Source organism: Solea senegalensis, linkage group LG12, assembly GCF_019176455.1.
Source record: "Solea senegalensis isolate Sse05_10M linkage group LG12, IFAPA_SoseM_1, whole genome shotgun sequence".
NCBI lineage: Eukaryota > Metazoa > Chordata > Actinopteri > Pleuronectiformes > Soleidae > Solea > Solea senegalensis.
Genome location: NC_058032.1, coordinates 8,208,010 through 8,229,844, shown reverse-complemented (window position 1 = coordinate 8,229,844; position 21,835 = coordinate 8,208,010). Strand labels below are relative to the sequence as shown.

The following is a 21,835-nucleotide window of genomic DNA, read 5'->3' as shown; positions in this document are numbered from 1 at the left end:
TGAGAAAATAATACAGGACACACTCCCTCCCTCGCTCTCCATCTCCAGCCACAACATTTTTCACTTAATATCACTCCATCTCTCGGTCGGCTTGCTGTATCAAATGTATACGAAACAAACTCAGCCCTTTGCTTGTCTGTTTTATCTCACTCAGAAATGTCCCGTGCATGTAAATAGATGGGACTCCAGTTCTGGTTGAGTAAGCAACCACTGCAGGAGTGGACATTGGACATTGGACATGACTTTTGAGTCTCACCCCTGATTGTGTGCTCCTCTTGTCATACCCCTTATGTAAACCCTGCCCTGCGGCAACATGCTACATATGCTCTGGTGATGTAGTGCATCTTGTTAGTGGCACACACACAGAGACAGACAGACAGACAGACAGAGTGTCGAGAGTCAGGGACACACAGATGTGTGTAAATGTACTGCATCCCCCAGAAACTGGGTCAAACTGGTTTCACACCACTTTCATATTGTCAGATGATTCCCCTGCTGTTGCTGTACCTGTGAATACAGCTTTTCCATTGCAGAAAGCAGCACCACCACTATCATCATCATCATCGTCATCAAGAGCAAGGTCAAGAGAAATTATAGTTTATATTAGTTAGTTTATTTTGGTCACAGGTATACACAAATAAATGCAGCTACATTAGTGTTGACACATATTAAACACGCATCCCTATAAATGAAATAGCAGCATAACCCAACCCTGTACATAAAGAAATAGGCTGAGAAGGTGAAGGCTGAAACTCAAGCCTATGCTCTAAGTACTTTTGTTACTTGTCACCATGTGATTTATAAAAGAAAATCCTTATAACCAAAACCTTAAAGTTTTAATTGTTGATTTTAATTCCTCTGTGTCGCTGTTCCATAGATACACACCCTTAACTGATATTCAGCTTAGTCTAAATGCTGTTGTTTTTTAAACATTTAATTTCCTCTGAGTTGACTGCCTCTGGTTGTGAACACATTCTGTTCTCTTTTTGGAATAAAGTCATATATAGTTATATTATATTAGTTGTCTTTACATTAAGGCATCTATAAATGTTCACGATGATGTTACACAGTAACAACCCAAAGAGCACTGAGACAGGTCATATTATCCACTATAATACGTGTAATCACATGGCAACATAAACATTGATAATTCATCTTCAGAATGGCAGAACCTATTATTATCATTGTATTGTTGTTATTATTTACATTTAATGATCTAATTTTCTGCTCTTATTTCCCTTCTCTTGTTCATAGAGTAGAACTCTCTCCTCATAAATGAACAAAAACACATGTGTGTCCTACATTTGTGTTGACATCATGTTGTATGTGTGCCACTCTGACTCTACGCACGCACTGACGCTGCACGTTTTTCCCTCGCCGGCTGCGTGCGTGCGTGATGTCCACGCATTTACCGCGCGCGGAGTCATTCTTGAACACGCAGTCAGGTGTCGCGCTTCTATCACGCTACCGGCGACGCCCGCCTGCTCGTCGACGCTCGGTGCTCATTTATTTATATATTTATTTATTTCTCTTTTTTTTATTTTTTTTCCAGTCATGTGGAAGAAAACGTAAGGGACTTGGTGACGTCGCGCGTGCACTCCAGTGTGTGTGCGCGCGCGTGCATGTGTGTGTGTGTGTGTGGGCGTGGAGGAAAATGTCAGCGTGCGGCGGACGGAGAAGGAGCCTGGAGCTGCGTGTATGTGTGTGTCGCGGGAGCACCACGCCACGCTGCTAACGCGGGGGAAATACAACTCCAGCTGCTGTGGCGAGGTCTGAAGCGGATAAAGTTGTTCATGCTCGCTCGCTGTTTGTCAAAGTCAGCTGTAGCGCTGCGTCTTTTCCGCGCAGCAGCCTGGAGAAGGTGAAGCGCGAGCAGCTTCCTGGATGTGAAGCGGCGACGGTTGTGTGAGCACACCGGACCGGACCGCACCGGACCGGACATCTCATTTCGGGTAAGTTCCCCCCGCCTCTTTCGTACCAAGAAATAACTTCTGATGTGGATTTAAATGCTGTTTGCTGCACGCGTGAAACAAACGTTTCCGTGGGTCAAAGGCGCAGTAACGAGCCACCGACCCGCCTTCATCATGTCTGGGTTTCGGTGAGAGTAGAGCGGCTCCCTGTGTGTGAGCAGGCACCAAGCCCGCCATCCACCCACACTGAGATGTGACTACATCCATGTGGGATGCACAGGGAGCTCCTCGTCCTCCTGCATTACGTTAGGAGGCTTGACATCAGTGACCATGGAGCGTGTGCTGTGTGATAGTGTAGCGTCAGCATGCAAGGACATCCGACCTCTGTGGCTGGAGTATGATGATGCTGCTGTTGCTGCTGATGATGATGATGATGCGGCTGCAGCGGCCCCACGCATATCATGTCGCCGTGGGGTGTGGTTGGTTGGTTGGCACACTGGACAGACAGACAGACAGTCTGTCAGCAGCACTGTCTCTACCCTCTCACCTCCCATGCATTGCCACATCCTAATATCTCCAGCTTATATGCTCTTCCTGTGTCGTGCCTCCTCCCCGGCTTCCTCAGCAGGGACTCCTGTCTGTCACCACAGCTCTGCTGCTCTAAAGCAGGCGCCACTGGAGACTCATGACTCTGAGCCAGTGGACAGCAAACATGTGTTGCACTGCACACTCCTGTTTGATCAGGCCTCTAATTATGGTGTTAAAAGATATGCTCATTCATGACTGCATTTCAATTTCCCCTCATCCTCATAAGAGACTGATACCACTTTTTTGTGTCTGATACGATACAAACTCGAGTATCTACCGATACCGATATTAATCATAAGTTATTTTAGACCATTTCTTAAGCTGTTTTGCACATTTTTCTTAAGTCAATTGTGTAACAAATATTATTCTCCTGAAAAGAAGATGAAGACAGATCAAACATGACTCAGCTAAAATGCTTTTGCTGTCAATGCATAATGTAGCATGTGATATATAGAAGTTTTGGATTGTATCTGATTTTATACCTTTATCTGTCAGAGATCCAGTCCAGTGAACTGATATCGATTCCTATCCCTATTTAAAATATGGACATGGTCCTCTGGGTTCCTCCTGAAGCCACATAGGAAGTGAGAATATGAGAATATGACGGCCACCAGGGGCTCCTCTGTTGTCAGGTTTTGTGATGTCAAGTTTGTTGATTTTGTTCCTGTTTAGTGGAAAAGAGATAATAAAGTTTGGCACATTTAAGTGTGACTGACAGCCAGTGTCATACAATCGGGCCTGGTTGCAGGTGATGCCTGTGAACTTGTGGTTGCAGAACGTCAACATGGCAGCAACTAAATTGAGGCTTCAGAGGCTTCAGCAGGTGGGAGTTGAGTTCCCATGAGTGACGCCAGGACGGGTTGCCACTCACTCCTCACCCTTTAAATTTGTTTTATGTTGTGTTCACTCCAGTTACTGTGTTCATGTTCATCCCCCACCCCCTGCCATTCCTCACTCTCACATTATTAACGTAATGCATCCAATTTATTCTACACTGAGTGACAGTGTGATGCCACTGGGTTATACCCAGTCATACATTGCTCTCTTTTGCTTTGGTTGGTAGTAAAACAGTGCAATAAATCTTTTTTTGGAGGTTCAGTGGCTCACATTTAGGTGAGTTATTGGCACACATTGAATATGCTAGGTGTATAACTCCATTAAATAAAATGGTTTGGTTAATGTTCTTAAAATAAGGCTTTTACTTGTACTTTAGGTTAAGGCCTTGCTCTGTGAAGGCCGCCATCTTGTGCTGCCACACAACATCCTCTATGGTTTACCACTGAAGTTTCCTGGTGGGCTTGTGGAAGGGAGGAGTCTGCAGTCAAGCAGATTTAGCAAGTGCATTAATGGTGATATATAAAGAGGGTTAAATAGCAGCCACCCAATGGTGAGTGACCAGTGTTTTTAGAGTGAGCGAGAGAGAGAGAGAGAGAGATAGGGGATAATCACATTACTGACTGTACTATCACGTCCTTCTGAGAGGGGAGCAGCCATCACTGCTAACACACACAAACACACACACAATGAAGTGCACCCATGCATACAAAAGCATAAATGCATAAACATATTTGTTATGTACATACAAACTCAGATATCATTTGGTGCATTTCTCAACCTACAGTAAAGAAAACTGCACAAATGAATAACGCACACACACACACACACACAGTGAGATAGAGCGATAGAGAGAGAGTGTTATTGTTGATCTGTTTGGGCTGACTAGTCATTTGGGTCACTAACTTGCAGTCATTCTGCTGCCATAGTACATTTTAGGTCACATACTCTCCTTGTGTTACACTTGGCTGGATAAGTCAGGGTGTCTTGAGTGTATCTGTGTGTGTGTGTGTGTGTGTGTGTGTGTGTGTGTATAGTGATGTCTGAAGAGTGGCCAGGCCAGTTCACTCTGATAAGGTGTGTTTCACATGTGTCCCTGACTTTGGCAAGCATGTGCAATAAAAACAGGTATATGTCTGCGTGTCCACTCCCTCCCTGCTGATTTATAACCCTGCACAGAGAAGTGAGAAGTCTTTGTTTAAGTTCCCATGTGCAGCTCTATTATGTATTTATTGGGTCTATGTGTCTAGTTATTGGTTGACACTCTGCGTGTGTGTGTATGTGTGTGGCTCTCCAGCCTTGAGGTAGTTCATCTGTAAAGCGTGTAATAAGCTTGTGAGCGGGCATCAGTTTTGTCTATCCAGCACTTTATTTAGTATTTAATTTATAGCCTACAATAACCTAATTAAAAACAATTCCATTATTTATATATTCTGTATTACTGATGTAGTCACAATTCAGAAGGAATTAGTCCAAATTCACATAAAAGTATGGAGCTTTAATGTAGTAAATGTTTATCACAATGTCGGTGATCTCAAACAAGGAAATACGGTATCTGTCTTTACAGACACAGAACAGGTTTATTGCACGAGTGACACTTTAATTATCACAGAGACAGGCATCAGCTTTGCTTTAATAAGAATGTTTCATTCTCATCTGACACAGTTAATGAAATACTATATATAAATATATATCTATATATTCTGTGTTTGGCTGCTACAAACTCACGTAAAAAAACGGGCCACCAGTTTTCTCTGTCACTGCCAAAATGTGTCCTGGAAACAATTAAATTCAGCTGGCAACGGCAATAAGGTTTTATGGCTGGGTGGTATGCATTGTTTTTTAGCAAGGCCGTCATTCATCAGCTGTTTATGTTACAGTGCACATGTTTTCCACATTTCTGTAAGTCATATTATTTCATAAATTATGACAAAACCTTTTTATATTGTACATTTAAACCCACTCACTGAAAGGGAAACAATGAGACACCCAACGACCGGTGTAATCCTGTGCAACAGACTTCCTGAGTCACTCTATGTTGTTGTCTGTTTTAACACAAGAAGGGTAACCAGTGTGAGAGATACTCATTGCCGTACTAAAGAGCCTTGGTTACATTGTGGATCAACGTATAATTATGATAGGGTGGTGCGTGTGTTGTTGCTAGTGATCGAATGAGAGAATAATTCTCTAGCAGCATTCGGCTTCTCTGCTGCTACAGCATTTATTCGTCATTTGATTCCTGTAGTTTTGTTTGTGTCTGAGCTCATTGTGATCATCAAGGTGCATTTTTATGTTACTGCATCACTGACTCTGTGCAACTCTTTTAGAAATAGAACTTGTGACTGATTTAACGACTCATGATTTTTATGAACGTGGGGTTGTATCAGGTAATGCATATGTGGTCAATGTCAGGGATGATCAATAGCTGACACTTTTGTCTGTTTTACTTGCACTTAAAGTCTTTTCGGCTACACTGTCTGTTTATACTTGAAGTGGATGAGGTAGTTTAAGGTTTGTGCTTGCTTTTGTTTGCTTAAATTACTTCTGTGGGCATCAAAGGTGCTTGTTAACTTCTTGGTGCCCCTATAAAACGGTTCCAGTTTCCTGTATAACATTTCAGGTTTTCCATGAGCCGTAAAACTCAAGCATGAGCCCCCCCTGCCCTGCAGCTTGAGAGCATGTGGCTCCATTTCATGGGAACTGTGTAGGGGTAAATGGCAATTAGGGATTGTGCCTGAACATATGTCGATTGTAGGCAAACTCTGCACTTCAATGCAAGTGAAACATGCTCTGAAAAGGAACAAAAAAAGATGCATTCAGACGTTGGAGGGATGAGCAAACACACATGCGGCTCATTCCCCTGTGAAGGAAAATGAGTGCAACCATTTGTCATGACTGTCAGCCACTTCAGCCTGGGTACACCTGGTATCAGGTAATGACACAGACATGCATTAACACGCTGAAACAGTGACGGTGAGGAGAGAGTGCAGAAAACATGTTGATCTTGTAAATGTATATGCAACGCAATCCCCCCGTACTGTGATTTCACTTATCTTTTAAATGAACACATTAGTCTGTTATCAGAAGCAAAGACACGGCGTCTACAGTATATTGAAAGTTGGTTAGATGCATGTGTCCCTCGTCGTTCTGTGTGAGACTCGGAGCTTTCAGTGTGAATCTCTCCTTCCTTCCATCCCGTCCTCTCTCTTTCTCTACGAATGACAGTGAGATCAGTGATCACCTCTGCTGGCTAACATCACCATGCCAGCAAGAGGGGGTGAAGGAATGTGCAGAGGTTAGAGAGGGTGGGAATCATCGATTCTCTCTGTCAATCGTTTCTCTTTTCTCCTGCTTTGCTTCCTCTATCTTTAAGGGTTAATCTCCTCTGTCTGGTTGGTTTCCTCTCCGGTCTCCACTGGTTTCTAGCCGTGTGTAGGAAAGGTTGGTTTCCCTCCAACATCGTTTGCATTTCTGTCTCTCAGTCACCCTGGTCTCAGAGATGATACTGGATAACAGCGTTGTGCATTTCTGTTTCTTTATACATAAAAAACCTCTCTCGTTGCGATGTAACTGTATGTGCGCGCCATGTCTGTGTGTGCGTTTCACATCCAACATCGCACTCCTCCTTCCCATCATCCCTTGCTGCAAGAGGAATAGAGTTTTTGAGAGCAATGGTTGCCTTGGCAACTATGGCAGCCATCTGTGTATGTTGTATGAATGGCTGATAATGTGTGTGTAGGAACAAGAAACCAAAAAAGCGCGAGGTGCCTGCCTGCAGTCTAAATGCTTCAACTCTCTCATCATTGCATTATTTATTTATTGAACAGCCGAAAGGCATTGAAGGTTATTGGGTTACAATTCATTCCAGGAAGAGATTAGAGGAATCTGCTTTCAACCGAGTGAATGTGTGTCACTGTAGCAACACGTCTGTTCCACCACGGCCAATAAAAATGGTTGAATACGCCGCTTTAACAGCCGAGATGACTTTAAATCCTCTCCTGTTCGCCTTGGTTTGTGTGGTTCTGTCGAACCCTGATGCTCGCCCTGTGTTCTGCATGTTAGCAGGACAGTGACACATTAGGATCTCTGGGTTGTGGAACGTCAAGATGCATCACAGTAAAAGGATGCAGGATTTACTAGTCTGCAGAGTGAGAGATGGTCCAGGGAGATGTTAGAGACTACAGTGGATCACAAGAGTGGAGGTCAGACACATTTTCATGCACTGTGGAGCTTTTAGGTACAACCCAGGGACTGAAATAGGATAATGATAAATGACGCACATGTATATGTGAGAAAGGAGAGGGTGACAGTGGAGAGTGTAAATGTTATACCCAAAAATAGTATGTTCTCCCCAGGCTGTAGAGTATTTTGCAAAGTACTTTAGTGTAACCCACTTTCTTTTAATCTTTTCTTCACCTCTGTGTCTCTGTCTCTCAAACAGAAACCCTCAGCATCCTCCAGCAATGATGTAGACTTGGCAACCGCATAATGATGATGATGATGATGATGGGTGATGCAGGGCCTTGCAGGGAGGGGGACCAGTGACTAACACTCTTCCAGTTCTCCACACCTGGCACTCTATGTCCATCCTGATCGGGAGGCCGGAGTGCTATGTCATCAACCACACCTCCTGTGGCCCCACCCCTTAAGAAGGGACGGAAGCCGGAGAAGTCGGAGGTGATGGCCGAGTCGGTGCCAGCCACCAATGAGGAGCTGAGGGGCAAAATCATGGACGTCCAAATCGAGCTGCATCAGGAGCGGAGCAAGGTGAGGGAGAGGAGAAAGAGGAGATGGAGGCTTTGTGTGCAAAAAATAATGGGAGTGAAATTAGAGAGGAAGTTCCCTGTCAATCATCACAATAGAGGCCGAGGAACAAGATCATTTACCTCCTGTGTGAATAATGATGATGATGAACCTGTCAGAATATCACTGTAAGGCCAAAAGAGCTGGATCAAGTTTCTTCTTTTCTTTTCTTCTTTTCTTCAAGGTCAGATGTAGTAAAGATTGGCGAGAATAAATCTTCACTTATTAGCTTTTCGTCCACTTTGTTTTGGACTGTCAGGAGTTAAAGTTTCTGAGCTCTACATACTTCAGGCAAATGGATTAACAGATTTCACTGTCCCGATGACAGCAGTAGATTTACTTATTGCTTCTTCCTTCCAGGTGTGTAAGCTGCGTGAGCGGCTCCAGGAGCAGCGACAGGCTCGGGAGCTGGAGCAGCACAAACATGCCGTGGCACTCACGGACTTGCGCGCCAAACTCCACGAAGAAAAGCTGCGAGAGATAGGGTCCGCGCGCGAGTCCCTGGCACGGCAGCACGAAGTTGAGCTCGCACGGGCCATCAAGATCCGAGATACAGAGGTGCAGAGGCTTCAGGGGCTTGTGAACGCCCTGCGAGACGGAGCCGCCGAGAAGCTCAAAAACGCTCTTCTGCTAGAAGCTCGGGAGGAGGCCAGGAGGGCGTTTGATGGGGAGAGGATTAAGCTACAGCAGGAGGTAGGTTGTGGCATTATATGTTAATGTTGTGGAAGAATAAGGAGCATGTTAGGCATTTCATAAAGTAGAGCTGTGCCTCAAAACCGTCCGCAGCAGTGTCAGTAGCCACACTTCAGCATATTTGAATCAATTGAATATTTGCATCAACTCTCATTTGCATTGGCTGCATTTCTGTTTTATTGTTCTAAACTTATGTGTTCATGGAGTGCTGAGAGTTGAACCTTGGGAGTTTTAGAATAGGGCACAGTCTGAAGCCATTTTGTGTGTGTGTAATTGTGTGTTGTGTGTCTGTGTCAAGTGTAGATGCAAGACTGGGTAAACCTTTGTAACTTTGTTGCTGAAAAACAGGAAGTAGGGTGGAACAGCATGTTGCCAAGCCATTGTTTCATTGTGGTTCTCTGGACAAACAGATCATCTATCACTACAACTGTTTAATGAGTTAGAACATGCGTTTAGGAAGTGTCACTCTCTGTTGTCTGTTGTTTTTCTGTGTATTCATGTTATTGTTGTTGTTGCTGTGGTGGTGTTTTTAGATCCAGGAACAGAAGACGGCCAGGAAGCAGGCTGAGGAGGCACTGGCAAATGCTCTGCAGGCTGATAAAGCCAAAGCTGCAGATCTGCGCACAGCCTACCAACAGCACCAGGATGAGGTGCATCGCATCAAACGGGACTGTGAGAAAGACATCCGCCGAGTGGTGAGGAAAAATGCTGCGGGAATGACATTACATAACGTCCTAAACATACTGTTGACTGCATATGAACCTTTCTTAGGTGTTACACAACAGATTAATAAGAAAAATAAGCATTTTGTGACACAATCTTTTAAATTTGACAAAAAAAATCACAAAGGGTTTATTAAGAAAAAATAGACAATATATTATCTTCAAGCCGCAGATGAAAATGCTGTAAAATATAGTCAGCTGTAAAATTTCTGAAAGTTGCACTGACCTCTCTATAAGTCACATTATTATCATTCAGTGGCAGGTGAGCTTGTCAGCTCTGACCATATTTTAATATCACACACCAACATCTGTTTTCCTGCTCCTGAACTTCAGAGTTTATCTTGTTAATGGTGCATGACGTTTGGAGGCTAACTGCCGCTCTGTCTGTTTCACCATGTGGTTCCTATCTGGGAACATGAGTCCGGAGACCCGCTTTAGTCCTTCAGCCTGACCACAGAAAACCATGTCGATGATTAAAGCGCACTGCGGATTGATGGATGCTGGAAGTTGTGCAGGAAATGCGAGTGTTAAAGAGCAAAATGCTGAAGTGGGTAGAAGTGGGGACATTTTGGAAGACGTTGTGTATATGCAGACTGAGACTTAAGCCTCATAAATTAATCAGAGCTGGACGGCAATGTTTTAAGAGCTGAAACACTGTTACTCACTCATTCTGTTCTCTGCCACTGGGAATAGATGTTTTAAGACTAAAGTTTTAGACTCGTAAACCAGAAACTCACACATTGGTTTTAAAACATGCAGTGAAAATTTTGAGAAAGTTCTGCAGCATAATCTTAAAAAAACCCAATATCTGTGTTGTTTATTATGAATATTAAAGTTGTTTGACTCTTTCCACCGTTCACCACTCCTGTTTCTTTTCATATCTGCTGTAGATGGATGAGTTGAAGGCAAAGGACCGCGTTGTGTGTGCTCTGGAGAGAGAGCTGGGCGCGCAGGCCGGCTACGCCCAGAAGCTTCAGCTCCAGAAGGAAGCTTTGGATGAGCAGCTGGGCCAGGTACGAGAGGCTGAGAGACACAACCACGGCAGCCCAAAGAGAGAGGTTGTACCTGGGTTAGGGGACAACAATGAGCAGCTCAACAACCAGGTAAATACCACTCCATTTTATTATATTGAAAGGAAAGAGAGTGCATTATTAATTTGTTCCTTTTGAAGAAGAGGAACGTGCGTAACTTTGACTGTTGTGATGATCACACAAATGCACATATAAATAATCCATCTATCGGCGTTGAACAGAAACTTGTGTTGTAAGGACCAGTGTGTTCTCTCATCTCCATGATTATCACATCTATTTTGTTTGCCTCTCATGCTGCTTGTTACTCTTTATTAAAACACATATTTTAGTGCTTTAATAATTATAGATAATCTGACAGTTAATACCCCACTTTATTAATTAATTGTCCTAGACGGTGTCTTCAAATGACACTTTAAAGGTCTGTGTGTAACATTTAGGACAGTTCATTTGCAGAAACTGAATACAGAATTATACGTGTATAATCTGTAAAATTAAAGAATGGAATAGAAATCAGCCTTTTATATGTACTAAAGTGCCATCTCTAGCCCTCATGTTTCTACAGCACCCAAACAGACAAACCAGTGTGCTTTTTGAAGCTTATTTTTTAGCATCCTTTCTGGTATGTGGAGGCCACCGTAGTTCCTTGTCACGCTTGGGAAAGAGAAGTTATAGTCTCGACATTAAATGTTACTAATGCTTCCACACTTGGACTTTAAAACCTTTGATGAATTTCATGTAGTGCCATACACAAAACATACAATTAAAACAATACCAGTAAATATAGACATGATTATCAAAGTAATCTTATATAGTAATTATATAGTAAAAATATGTAATTTATCGACTGTGTCAGCTCTAATTTGAAAAATAGTGATTAGACACGTGTGCTTCCTCATGTAGTGTCAACTGTCAATCGTGAGTAAATAAACAAATATTGACTTTTTTGAGGATTTAATTAAGTTCAAGCATAAAGATGTTGATCAAATAAGCATGTGGACACTTGACAGAAGTTCATAGTATACTGTTAAATGCCAACTCATCCTTCATCCCACCCTCTGTCCCACCATACACTTCCATTACCTGGCTGCCTGCTCCCTTTTCCTTTTTTTTTTTAGTTTATATCTTCCTCCTCCTCTCCTCTGCCCGCTGCTCAACAGGAGTCTGAGGAACGTGACATGAGACGGTTCCAGCTGAAGATCGCAGAGCTTCACTCAGTTATCAGGAAGCTGGAGGACAGAAATGCCCTGCTGGCTGACGAGAGGAATGAACTAGTGAGGAACACTCTTGCAAAAGTACATGCATGAAATGATTCTAGGCATGCTGCAAACGCACACACTGTATGTTGCACACAGATAAATACACACACATTTCCATACCATTCAAAATTTTAATAAATTGCTAATTTTTCCAAACCCTCCCTGCAGCCATCACCCTGTTTCTCCAGCTGAAAAAAAAAATCTGGGTCACTACAGGGAAAGACGTAAGATTGCCATTGTTTCCCCTTTATTTCCTGCCTCTGTCCAGTTGAAGAGAGTTCGAGAGGCAGAGAGTCAGATGAAGCCGATATTTGAGAAGAACAAGCGGCTGTCTAAGAAGAATGACGACCTCTTGCAGACGCTGCAGCGCATGGAGGAGAAACTGAAGAACCTGAGCCGTGAGAACGCTGAGATGGTGAGCTGCGCCCAGACGTGTGTCTGCTCTGCTCTCTGCTGCTTTACAGATGAAATCAAACTTCAGATATTTGATCCCCACAGAAGTGTGGATGTTTTGTTGTGGTTCAGATGTCACTGAGAATTCCATTGGCATGAGTAGAAACAGGACCTCTAGTGGCAATATGAGGAATAGCATATCTCTCCTTTCTTTCTTCTCCCTCCCTTCACCTGTCCATCTCCTACCGCTTTATCCTCCACATGAGGGTCGCGGGGTGTAAATCTGACACTTTCAAAAGTCAAAACAGAATGTTTGTTATGATATGGTAATAGTAACTGCCCAAATGTGTTTTTTAAAGATCATAAATCTCTCTCTCTCTCTCTCTCGCGCTCCCCTCCTTCAGAAGGAAAAAGCCTCTCGGCCGCCCTCACAACAACAGTCCATTCAGCCTCAGCTGAAGCGGCCGAGCTCGCTGACGGACTTAAGTCATGCCCATGAAGAACAAGAGGTGGAATTTCTCAAGCTGCAGGTTGCTGAGCAACGTGGCATCATTGACGAGCTCACGCAGGTCTGGATTTTACGTTCTACGCCTTTCGAGTCGGGTGCCTTTTCACTTCTAGCTGGTTTTTCATAAATATCTCTGTCTATGTATAAGACTGTGCAGAAATGATTTGTATTTGTTTATTTTACTTCACTGGATATGCATAATTCCTATCCCTATATCTTTATTTCACGTCGTTTCAAAGTTCACTGCCCCACCAAAAAGGTCACATTGCATTCTTTTACCGTGTTACAACGTTTATTTCAATCCACGGAGTCTTTTGCTTCTGCTATGAATGACATTGTATTGAATAGCCATCATAGAGCAACTTTGCTGGTTGTCAGTCTATGAGAATATGACCTTAATTCTTAAGTTAACGGTCTCAATCTCTCGTTTAAGGTCTTCAATTCAAAAACGTATGATTAGAGTAAAATAGACGATAAAGCACGGCAACCGTATTCTGTTCCAAAAAAAATAGAATTCTAGTCAAAAGGAAGATAAAATCACATGCAGACTTTATAAAGTCTATAAAAATGGACTTACTGGAGGAAGTCGTAAAATAAGTATAAAATAAATAGAAAAGAGGGATTTTTAGAAAGAAAGGAAGGCCAGACTTAAAAAGGATATACAGAGCATGATGTTTAACTGGTGATATTTATTTACAGTTATGACAGGTGGCATTCACAGCTCTTAACGGCGGTCGGATAGAAGCTGTTTTTCAGCAGCGAGGGTTTCATAACCCTCATGTGTTATTCATGTCATTGCGTTGCATTCTGTCCACGTTAAATACTTTATCGAAGTTCAATTTGACGGTGATGCTGCTGCGTGCAGTGTTATATTCATGCAGAGTGGTGGGGGCTGATATCTTGACACGGACACGATTTGACTGTTGGTGCTTTTTTTTTTTAAGGAACGTGAGCGTTTGGTGATGAGCAAAAAGAACCGGAGGAAACCCCTGAAGCTGTCAAAAGTAAGTGCTCACAGGAGTATTCAAATGTCCAGTGATGTGTAACTTAGCAACTATGGTTGACTGATGCCTACATATTATGGGAGTGTCTCTGGGTTTAATTGAGCTCAGGGGACCAACATAATAGTATCTCTCGCTGCTGGGAGCATCACAGTGAACACAAATGCGCTGTCCCCACAGTTAGAACATGGGTTTTTCTGCTGGTGAACAGTTAGTATCTTTTGTGGGGGAAAAAAACCCTAATTTTATCAGTTTTAAATGTAATCAGTGTTTGGTGACTGTGCCCCCGTTTGTGAGAGTAAAGGTTATTGTGATAATTGCGATGAAGCCTGTGTTCGTGTGCATGTTTGGGCTCATACATCAGGGGATATTTCAGTCTCTGGTGTCGTTAGGAGGAGGAGTCGACCATCTCCCCTCCCTGCTGGAGACACTTTGTCACCTTGGCGAGGTGGATACAGGGCACTTGTTTGGCACTTGGACTTGCACCTAGAAGTTTGTTTCTCTTTTTTGGGATTTTTTTTTTAAACAGAGAAAAGCATCACTTTTCAGAGAGGAACCATAAGCTGGCGCTTTGACTTGCGTGTAGGAGTATTTAAGGACCAGAGGCTTTGTCAATTGCTTTTTTATTTTGTGTGGGAGTGTTATGGAAAGCCGTACGGGCAGGACTGCAGATATAGAAACTTAACCAGCTGGGGAAGTCCAGGATATGTTTGACACAGTCTGAGGTGTTTGTTCATCGTGACCAGTCACCATGACTGAATACCTCCTCCTTATCCTCTACTTCTCGTCCTTCATTTGCCTTTGTGCCCTGGTCTGCCTTTACTTCTCTGGTTGCCAAGAGATGACTTATAAACACGATGGTGAGGATTCCGAATGGTTTGGAAAAGTAAATTACAAATGAAAAAAAACCATACAAAAGGAAGCTTGTTCTGTAAACTTTGTGTTTTATTTAAATGAAAATGTTCTTGACGCACCGGTTTCATTGATTTAATCACATTTTTCCTCTCCTCCTCTCTGCAGAGGCATGTTGTGGAGACATATTTTGGATTTGATGAGGAGTCCATAGACTCTGAAACCTCATCTCTCACTTCCTACAACACTGACCTCACTGACCGCACGCCTGCCACACCAGAGGAAGACTTGGAAGAGGTAAGAAAAAAAAAGAGTGTATTGATTGCTTTGCAAAAAACAAACAAAATAATTCAGATTTATTCAATTTAAATTCAGAAACTCTACTGTGCCCCACCAAAACCTTAAATTAAAACTCTGATTAAACTACAGACTTGTACAGACGGTACAAAACAACAATTATATAAAGTCCATGTGTGTTTTATAATAATACTTCCCATTGAATGCAATTTGTAAAGCAACTTTAAAAAAAAAAAAAAAACTTGATTTGTTTATTATAGGACCTCTCGTGTCCTGCCTGTGATGCCAGTTGGGAATCACGGATATAAATTATACTCTGTTGTTTGAATAAAAACAAGACAAAACAGTAAAAATGATTTACAGTTCATCTTAACCTGTCCTCTCTTGATTCCACAGAGCATTTCCCGTGAGGAGTCGGAGCTTCGTTTCCGTCAGCTCACCAGAGAATACCAGGCCCTTCAGCGTGCCTACGCCCTGCTGCAGGAGCAGACTGGAGGCTCTCTGGATGCCGAGAGGGAGGCCAGGGTTTGTAGCAGCGCTTTGTGTTTGTCTGCTTCCTTAACTACCACCCCAACGGTTCTTTGGCCTTTAAAGTGCCACTGTGTCCCTCTCCTCTTTGATCGCTCGCCTTGTCTCCCACAGACGCGTGAGCAGCTGCAGTCGGAGCTGAGCAGCTGCCAGGCGAAGATTGTTGACTTGGAGAAGGCTTTGGCAGAGCGGGGACAGGTAACAAAGACGAGGGATGGGGACAGGAGCTCTTTGGTCCTGCTCTCACTGGCCCTCCTGCATGTCTGTTTGGCCGCTCTGCTCGTGGGCTGGCGCTATGCTGACCAGGTGTCCTGCATATTCCTGTGATGTCACTTCCTGCATGTGTGGCGTTCCAGCTCTGTGCCTGCATGCTCTGCCTCACGCTCTGTCCTGCCAGCATTTCGCAATGAGGTGGCGTAAACTACTTTGATTAACGTCAGCCGTGAGTAGACTGACAGACAATATCGTAATCCAGTGGTATCGCACATATTTGTGGACATGAAAAGACACAGTTGTCCTTCATTTTAGTTTATTTACTGTGTTACTGTGAAACATTTTGGTTTGAGAACTAATCCAAACAGAAGAAAAACTGTATAACAACAAACAAAAACACCTCCAAGTTGTTAATTAATTAATACTACGGGGAACTGTGCTGAAACTGCTCCGAGTTTGTACCACCACTGTTATGTTCTTCATCTTTTTGTACCTGCATGCTCTGTGGCCTGTTCCACTGAAGCTTTCTCAGCTCTGTTATTATGATTTGGTGCTCAGATTATGTTCTGTGTCTCCTTGTATTGTGATGACAGTGAATGCAGCTCTGTTTTCTCTGTGATCTCTGGAGTGGGCTTCATTTCCATGGATCAATAAAGTACCGCTGCCACACTCCCCCCCCCCTCACGCCCACATCTGTGTCTGTCACTTTTTACACATGTCCTTTTGAAATGTCCATGCGTCATACCGTGTTTTCTGGAGGTCTTATCTTTCATGATGATGTTATGTTTGGTTGTTATGACAGGACTCAAAGTGGGTGGAGGAGAAGCAGTTCTTGCTCCGAACGAACCAGGAACTTCATGAGAAGGTAGACTTTAATATTTAAGAAAAGGAAAAAAGCTTTATCACAACATGGCTGAAGTTAAGTAAATGTAAAGTCGATTCATTTGACAACCCCTGACGTCTTCTATTCTCAGTAATTACCGAAAGCACTTGACACGGTTTCATTAATGTTCTTTGTGTGTGTAGATGTGTGCTTTGCAGCAGGCGGAGTCGCGGCTACAGGCCGAAGTTCAGGATGCCCGAGACCAGAATGAGCTGCTGGAATTCAGGGTGCTGGAACTGGAAGTAAGAGACTGTACCAACATCAAACTGTCACCAGGAGGCGACAACAACAATGTCGGCTCCAGACGAAAGACCTACATACAGTGACACAGAGCGATGTTTCGCCTGAGTTCTCCTCTGCACTCGTTTTGTTTTCCTTGTTTTGCATGGCAGCTGTGTGTAAACCTACCGACACTGAACTGGAATATTTTTTTTAAAAGGAAAGAGCGTTGTGTTACGATGATGATGAATATAATTTTCAGATAATAAAAGAAATATTTAAGTTCACCACATGTTCCCATCATTCATTTTGTGTTTGAGTTTTGCATGAATGTCCCCATGTTTTCTTTGTTTTCTTTGTCATAACATTTGTGGATAACGAAGAACACACTGAGAACAAAGTTTGAGTTGTTTTTGTTTTTTTATTGATGTGTAAGTGCTAAAGAAATGTATCTGTCATATTTAAGTTACCAATAAATATGTGCAGGAATGATAATGATTGCATTAGTATAAATCTATTATATCGGTGGATTTTGTAGCCGATTGTGAATTTCATGATTTTTTTGCATGTGTTTTAAAATCCCTTATTTTTTTGCCTTGATTTTCTCATTTAAATCACTGGGTTTCCACCTCCCTCATTTTGGCAGCTCCTGGCCATGTTTTGAGTGTCATGTAAGTAACTCCCTCATTCACTCCCCCTTTTTTCTCTCATTTATTTTAAGTATCTGTCATTCACATGTTTTCGTCTCGCTGCTCACACCCGGCAGTATGACACACTTCTAAGTGTTCTGTAGTACTGTAGTCTTTTTGGTTCTTTAGGCGTGTGCATATGAGCGCTAACACTGTGTTTCCTTTCTGCAGGAGAGAGAGCGCAGATCTCCTGCCCTCAATCTCCACATGTCTGCGTTTCCTGAGAACAGCAGCAGTGCCCTGCAGATCTACTGCCGCCAGGAGGGCGTGAAGGTGAGACCACAATCACAAAACACTGTCTCTTTTATTCCCTTTATGACTCTTTCACACACTCACACTCATGATGATGTTTGACATGTGCAGGATGTCATCATCCCTGAGCTGATGAAGAAACTGGATATCCTTGGGGACAATGGAGTGAGTTCAAACACACAGCTAGATTATAACTGTGACAAGTGCCTCTTTATTTTTTATTTTTTATTTTTTTAAATTACACACCCGGGTGATATTCTTGTCAAGTCCAGCTTTTTATATTTTCTGTAGAATCTCAGAAACGAGGAGCAGGTGGCTGTGATCCAGGCGGGAACAGTGATATCTCTGTGTGAGAAGGTCAGTTTCTCTGACACAAAATAGACTTACATTGTCAGAACAGGTCACTTATGAATGATACCCCGGGTCTCAATAGGATTGCCTGTATAAATATAGATTAAGTAAATAGAAATATGGTCACACTTTAGATTAGGGAACACATATTCACCATTAACTAGGTGGTCACTAATATGCATATAAGCTTCATACCAGCCCTTTATTAGTAATTATTAAGCACATATTAACACCTTATTCTAACTCTATTACGACGCGAATTAAAATTTTTCCTTATTAAGGTGTTAATAGTTAGTATCCACCGTTTTATCCTCCACCAGAGGGGGGTGCTGTGCCAATCTCAGCTACATCGGGCGATAGGCGGGGTACACCCTGGACAGTTCGCCAGTCCATCGCAGGGCCACACACAGATAGAGACAAACAACCATTCACTCTCACACTCACTCCTATGGTCAATTTAGAGTGTCCAATTGACCTAATCCCGTTACCAGAAATGGTAATATTAATAATATAATAATAAATAAAATAATATTTTCTTTCTTCAGAAGAGATATTCATCCTTTTCCCCTAATTGTCCCTTTACAGTGGTTGAAGCAAATAGATAACACAGAGGCAGCACTCACACAGAAGATGATTGATCTGGAAAATGACAAGGTAAAAAAAATTAAATAAAGGTTCATCATCAGATAACGTGATCTTCAAATAATAATGTCTGTGTTCATGATGACAGGTGTATATGCTTGACTTTGTTATTGTTACATAAACACAAAACAGGTTGTGTGTTACATTAATTGTCCATAAGCCGATATAGGCTTTAAAATCAATTAGTTCTGCACTCTTCACTTGTGATACTTGTTGCAGGAGCTGTTCAGTAAGCAAAAGGGATTTCTAGAGGAGGAGTTGGACTACAGGAAACAGGGCTTGGACCAGGCCTACATGGTATGGAGCCTTTGTCCCTTTGTGCAGATAATAACCAAAAGCTGCCCTCACAGACCAAACTGCACCCATTTCTTTTTATTGATAACGGTTCATTATAAATCCAGAATGCAGAGGTGCAAATATTATCATCTCAGCATGACACATGATAACATTTAGGATCCCATTAAACACCATGACTTCAACATGCTCCATGAAAGGGTATAATTGTCACATCGTGTTGGGATACTGCATCTTTTACTGCTCAAGTCTAAACATCTGTGAGCAATCTAAGAAAATGAGTTTCTGGCTTCTTTTCGATTGGCTTGAGGTTTTTTCCATCTTCACCAGAAAGCTACTCACTGATATATTCTACCTCAAATTTGAGTTTGAAACTATTTTAAAGTTAGATTCTTTATGACTTAAATGGGTTTTAATCAACACTCCATGTAACTCTAACCATCTTATTTGGTCAGTTTTGTTGGTGGTTTGTGTTTATGGTCCCACTTCATATTGTGCTGGTGTCAGTGTGGTTTTTACATGGTAAAAAGAACTATTTTCAAAAGAAATGACTAAGTTAAAAAAAGTATGGTGGTAAAAAAAAAACAATGAAGTTACCATGTGAAGGTCATGTGTAAATATTAACTCCCAATATAAAGTGGAACAGTGTTCTCCATATCTGCCATGGTCACAGTAGTGTGTGTGTGTCTGTTTGTGTGTATCTGTCTGTGTGTGTGTGCACTTGTGCATGCCCGTGTGTATCTGCATGTGCACGTGCACGTCCATGTGTGTTTGCGTATATGTACTGTACGTGTGTGTGTGTGTGTGTGTGTGTGTGTGTGGATGCATATGCAGAGGATCGAGGAGCTGGAGGCCACGCTGTATAGCGCTCTGCAGCAGGAGCAGCCGGCATGTCGAGCTGTGGCTGAGTCGCTGACAGACAGGCAGAGGGAGGAGCTGAGGCTCGCCGTGGACAAGCTGCGGCGTCAGATTCTCCGGCAGAGCCGGCAGTATGACAGTCAGATCTTACAGGAGCGCATGGAGCTCCTACAGCAGGCCCAGCAGGTAAGGCTTACACCAGGAGGAGTCAGGTTACTGAGCCCTGCCCACCCTCAATCTGCTCGCCTGACCCCGCCAGACCTCTGGTGCTGTGAAAAAGATGCAGTATCCCTGTGTGTGCTACCTGTAACTGAGTGAGGAAGTGAGACAAACTGACTGTGTGTGTGTGTGTCTCTCTCTTCTCTCTGTGTGTGTTTGTGTGTCAGTCACTGTGATCTGAATACCCCAGTATCTGTCACACTAGTTTTACACCCATGGCTTGTACAGTATTGTATGTCACTCACTTACCATGTCAACAAACTTCATTTGACTTAACTTTATTAATCAGCTACTCATGAAACGCATACTAACTGACTAAAATGCATTTTTAACAATCACTATCACGTTACATTACAGTGCAGTGGCAACATAGTAATGGGGAGGTATAATATTATAGCAATTCCATGTTCTTTCTATTGCAGTTCTAAGCTTCATAATAACAATGGTAACAACGTGGTAATATGAGGTATAATGACAGTAATACCATGTTATTTCCAAAATCAATATCCAGGTCGTAGCTTGTTAATTAAAATGATTGTAGACTATCATCAGTGTGCTACCTTCACTTGAAAATGTCATGTTTTTATTTCTCTTCCCTTTATTTTGTTTGACGCACACTTCAATTGTCATTGTAATTACTAAGCGACGACCAAATGACCCCCCTTATTATGAATTATTACTATACTATTAACATACTGGTACTGTAATGTAAAATTAGACTGAACAATGTAACGGCAGTTAAGTCCTGAAATATTTTCATATTTTTGTTTACACTTATTATAAGTTTGTCTATCTATCCCACACTTTTGTGTTTTGTTGAACTTGATTTGTCTGAAGTAATACGCCAATATTTCTGGTATTTAAGTTTCCATATGTCAGTTTCACCAGTGAATTCGTAGTCGGGTCAAAGGATGAGCAGCTGGAGTTAGTACATGTGCTAATAGTTAAATCAGCTCTTCAGTTGCCATGGCAGCTCTTTTTTGACTCAACACAGCTGCCATGGAGACAGAGGGCATGATGGAGAGGAGGCAAGCCTGATTACAGGTGTTTTTACTGGACTGTGTTTTTTATGAACTGTCTAACGTCTCTTTTCTTTTTATGTTACATGAAGAAATGACTGCGCCGACCCTCCCTCCTCCTAACCGCTTCTGTCTTTGCGTTGCAGAGAATTAGAGAGCTGGAGGACAGGATTGACTTTCAAAAGAGACAAATAAAAGATATAGAGGAAAAGGTACATGTGCCAATCTTATTTGTTTCCTGTCAAAGTGTGAACGGCAAAGAGAATGTGAGGGAGTTTATATCTACTGTACTGAGGTTGTGTGTTACTGTTTAACTTTCTTTCTTTCTTTCTTTCTTCTTCTCTCTTTTCTTTCATGTTTTGATTAAACCTTTTGTGTTTTTAGTTTTTGTTCCTCTTTTTGTTTTTCTCTTTAGCATTTATTCTTTGGCCTTAATGAGAGTAACTATGGACCTGCATCAGGTAGCAACTTCGTTCACTGACACCTTTTCATTATCTAAGGCGGTCGTGGTGCCGATAATAAGTCGTAAAATGGCTTTGTGTTTCTTGCAGGTGTTAAGGTGCTGCGGAGTCAAGCGAGGATGAAAACAAATCAAATTATTTTTTATGCATACTTAGACAGCTCAGAAAACCCTATGGCCTTTTTTTTATATATGTGCACTTTTGCAGAAGACACTTACGTGGAATGCTAACATATTTGAACATTTAATAAACAAGTCACTATAAATTAGATGAAAGTGAGATTTATATATATATATATATATATATATATATATATATA

General features: G+C 42.3%; 1 protein-coding gene across 2 annotated transcripts; it reads left to right on the top strand.

Moving 5' to 3' along the window:
* The first annotated feature begins 1,432 nt into the window (after positions 1-1,432).
* On the top strand, positions 1,433-21,673 carry jakmip1 (janus kinase and microtubule interacting protein 1). 2 transcript variants are annotated; one of them, XM_044040565.1, is made up of 23 exons: positions 1,433-1,952; positions 7,774-8,099; positions 8,496-8,828; positions 9,362-9,523; positions 10,441-10,653; positions 11,697-11,852; positions 12,106-12,252; positions 12,635-12,799; positions 13,683-13,742; positions 14,760-14,888; positions 15,285-15,413; positions 15,531-15,614; positions 16,432-16,494; positions 16,656-16,754; positions 17,592-17,693; positions 17,784-17,837; positions 17,964-18,029; positions 18,609-18,677; positions 18,885-18,962; positions 19,794-20,003; positions 21,202-21,267; positions 21,440-21,516; positions 21,607-21,673. In XM_044040565.1, the coding sequence occupies exons 2-22, from the start codon at positions 7,944-7,946 to the stop codon at positions 21,488-21,490; spliced, it is 2,592 nt and encodes an 863-aa protein (XP_043896500.1). In that variant the 5' UTR covers positions 1,433-1,952; positions 7,774-7,943; the 3' UTR covers positions 21,491-21,516; positions 21,607-21,673. The 2 variants fall into 2 exon arrangements, with proteins under 2 accessions (XP_043896500.1, XP_043896499.1); XM_044040564.1 differs by lacking the exons at positions 17,592-17,693; positions 17,784-17,837; positions 17,964-18,029; ... (4 more) ...; positions 21,440-21,516; positions 21,607-21,673 and having other exon boundaries at positions 1,447-1,952; positions 11,739-11,852; positions 16,656-17,226.
* The last annotated feature ends 162 nt before the right edge of the window (positions 21,674-21,835 follow it).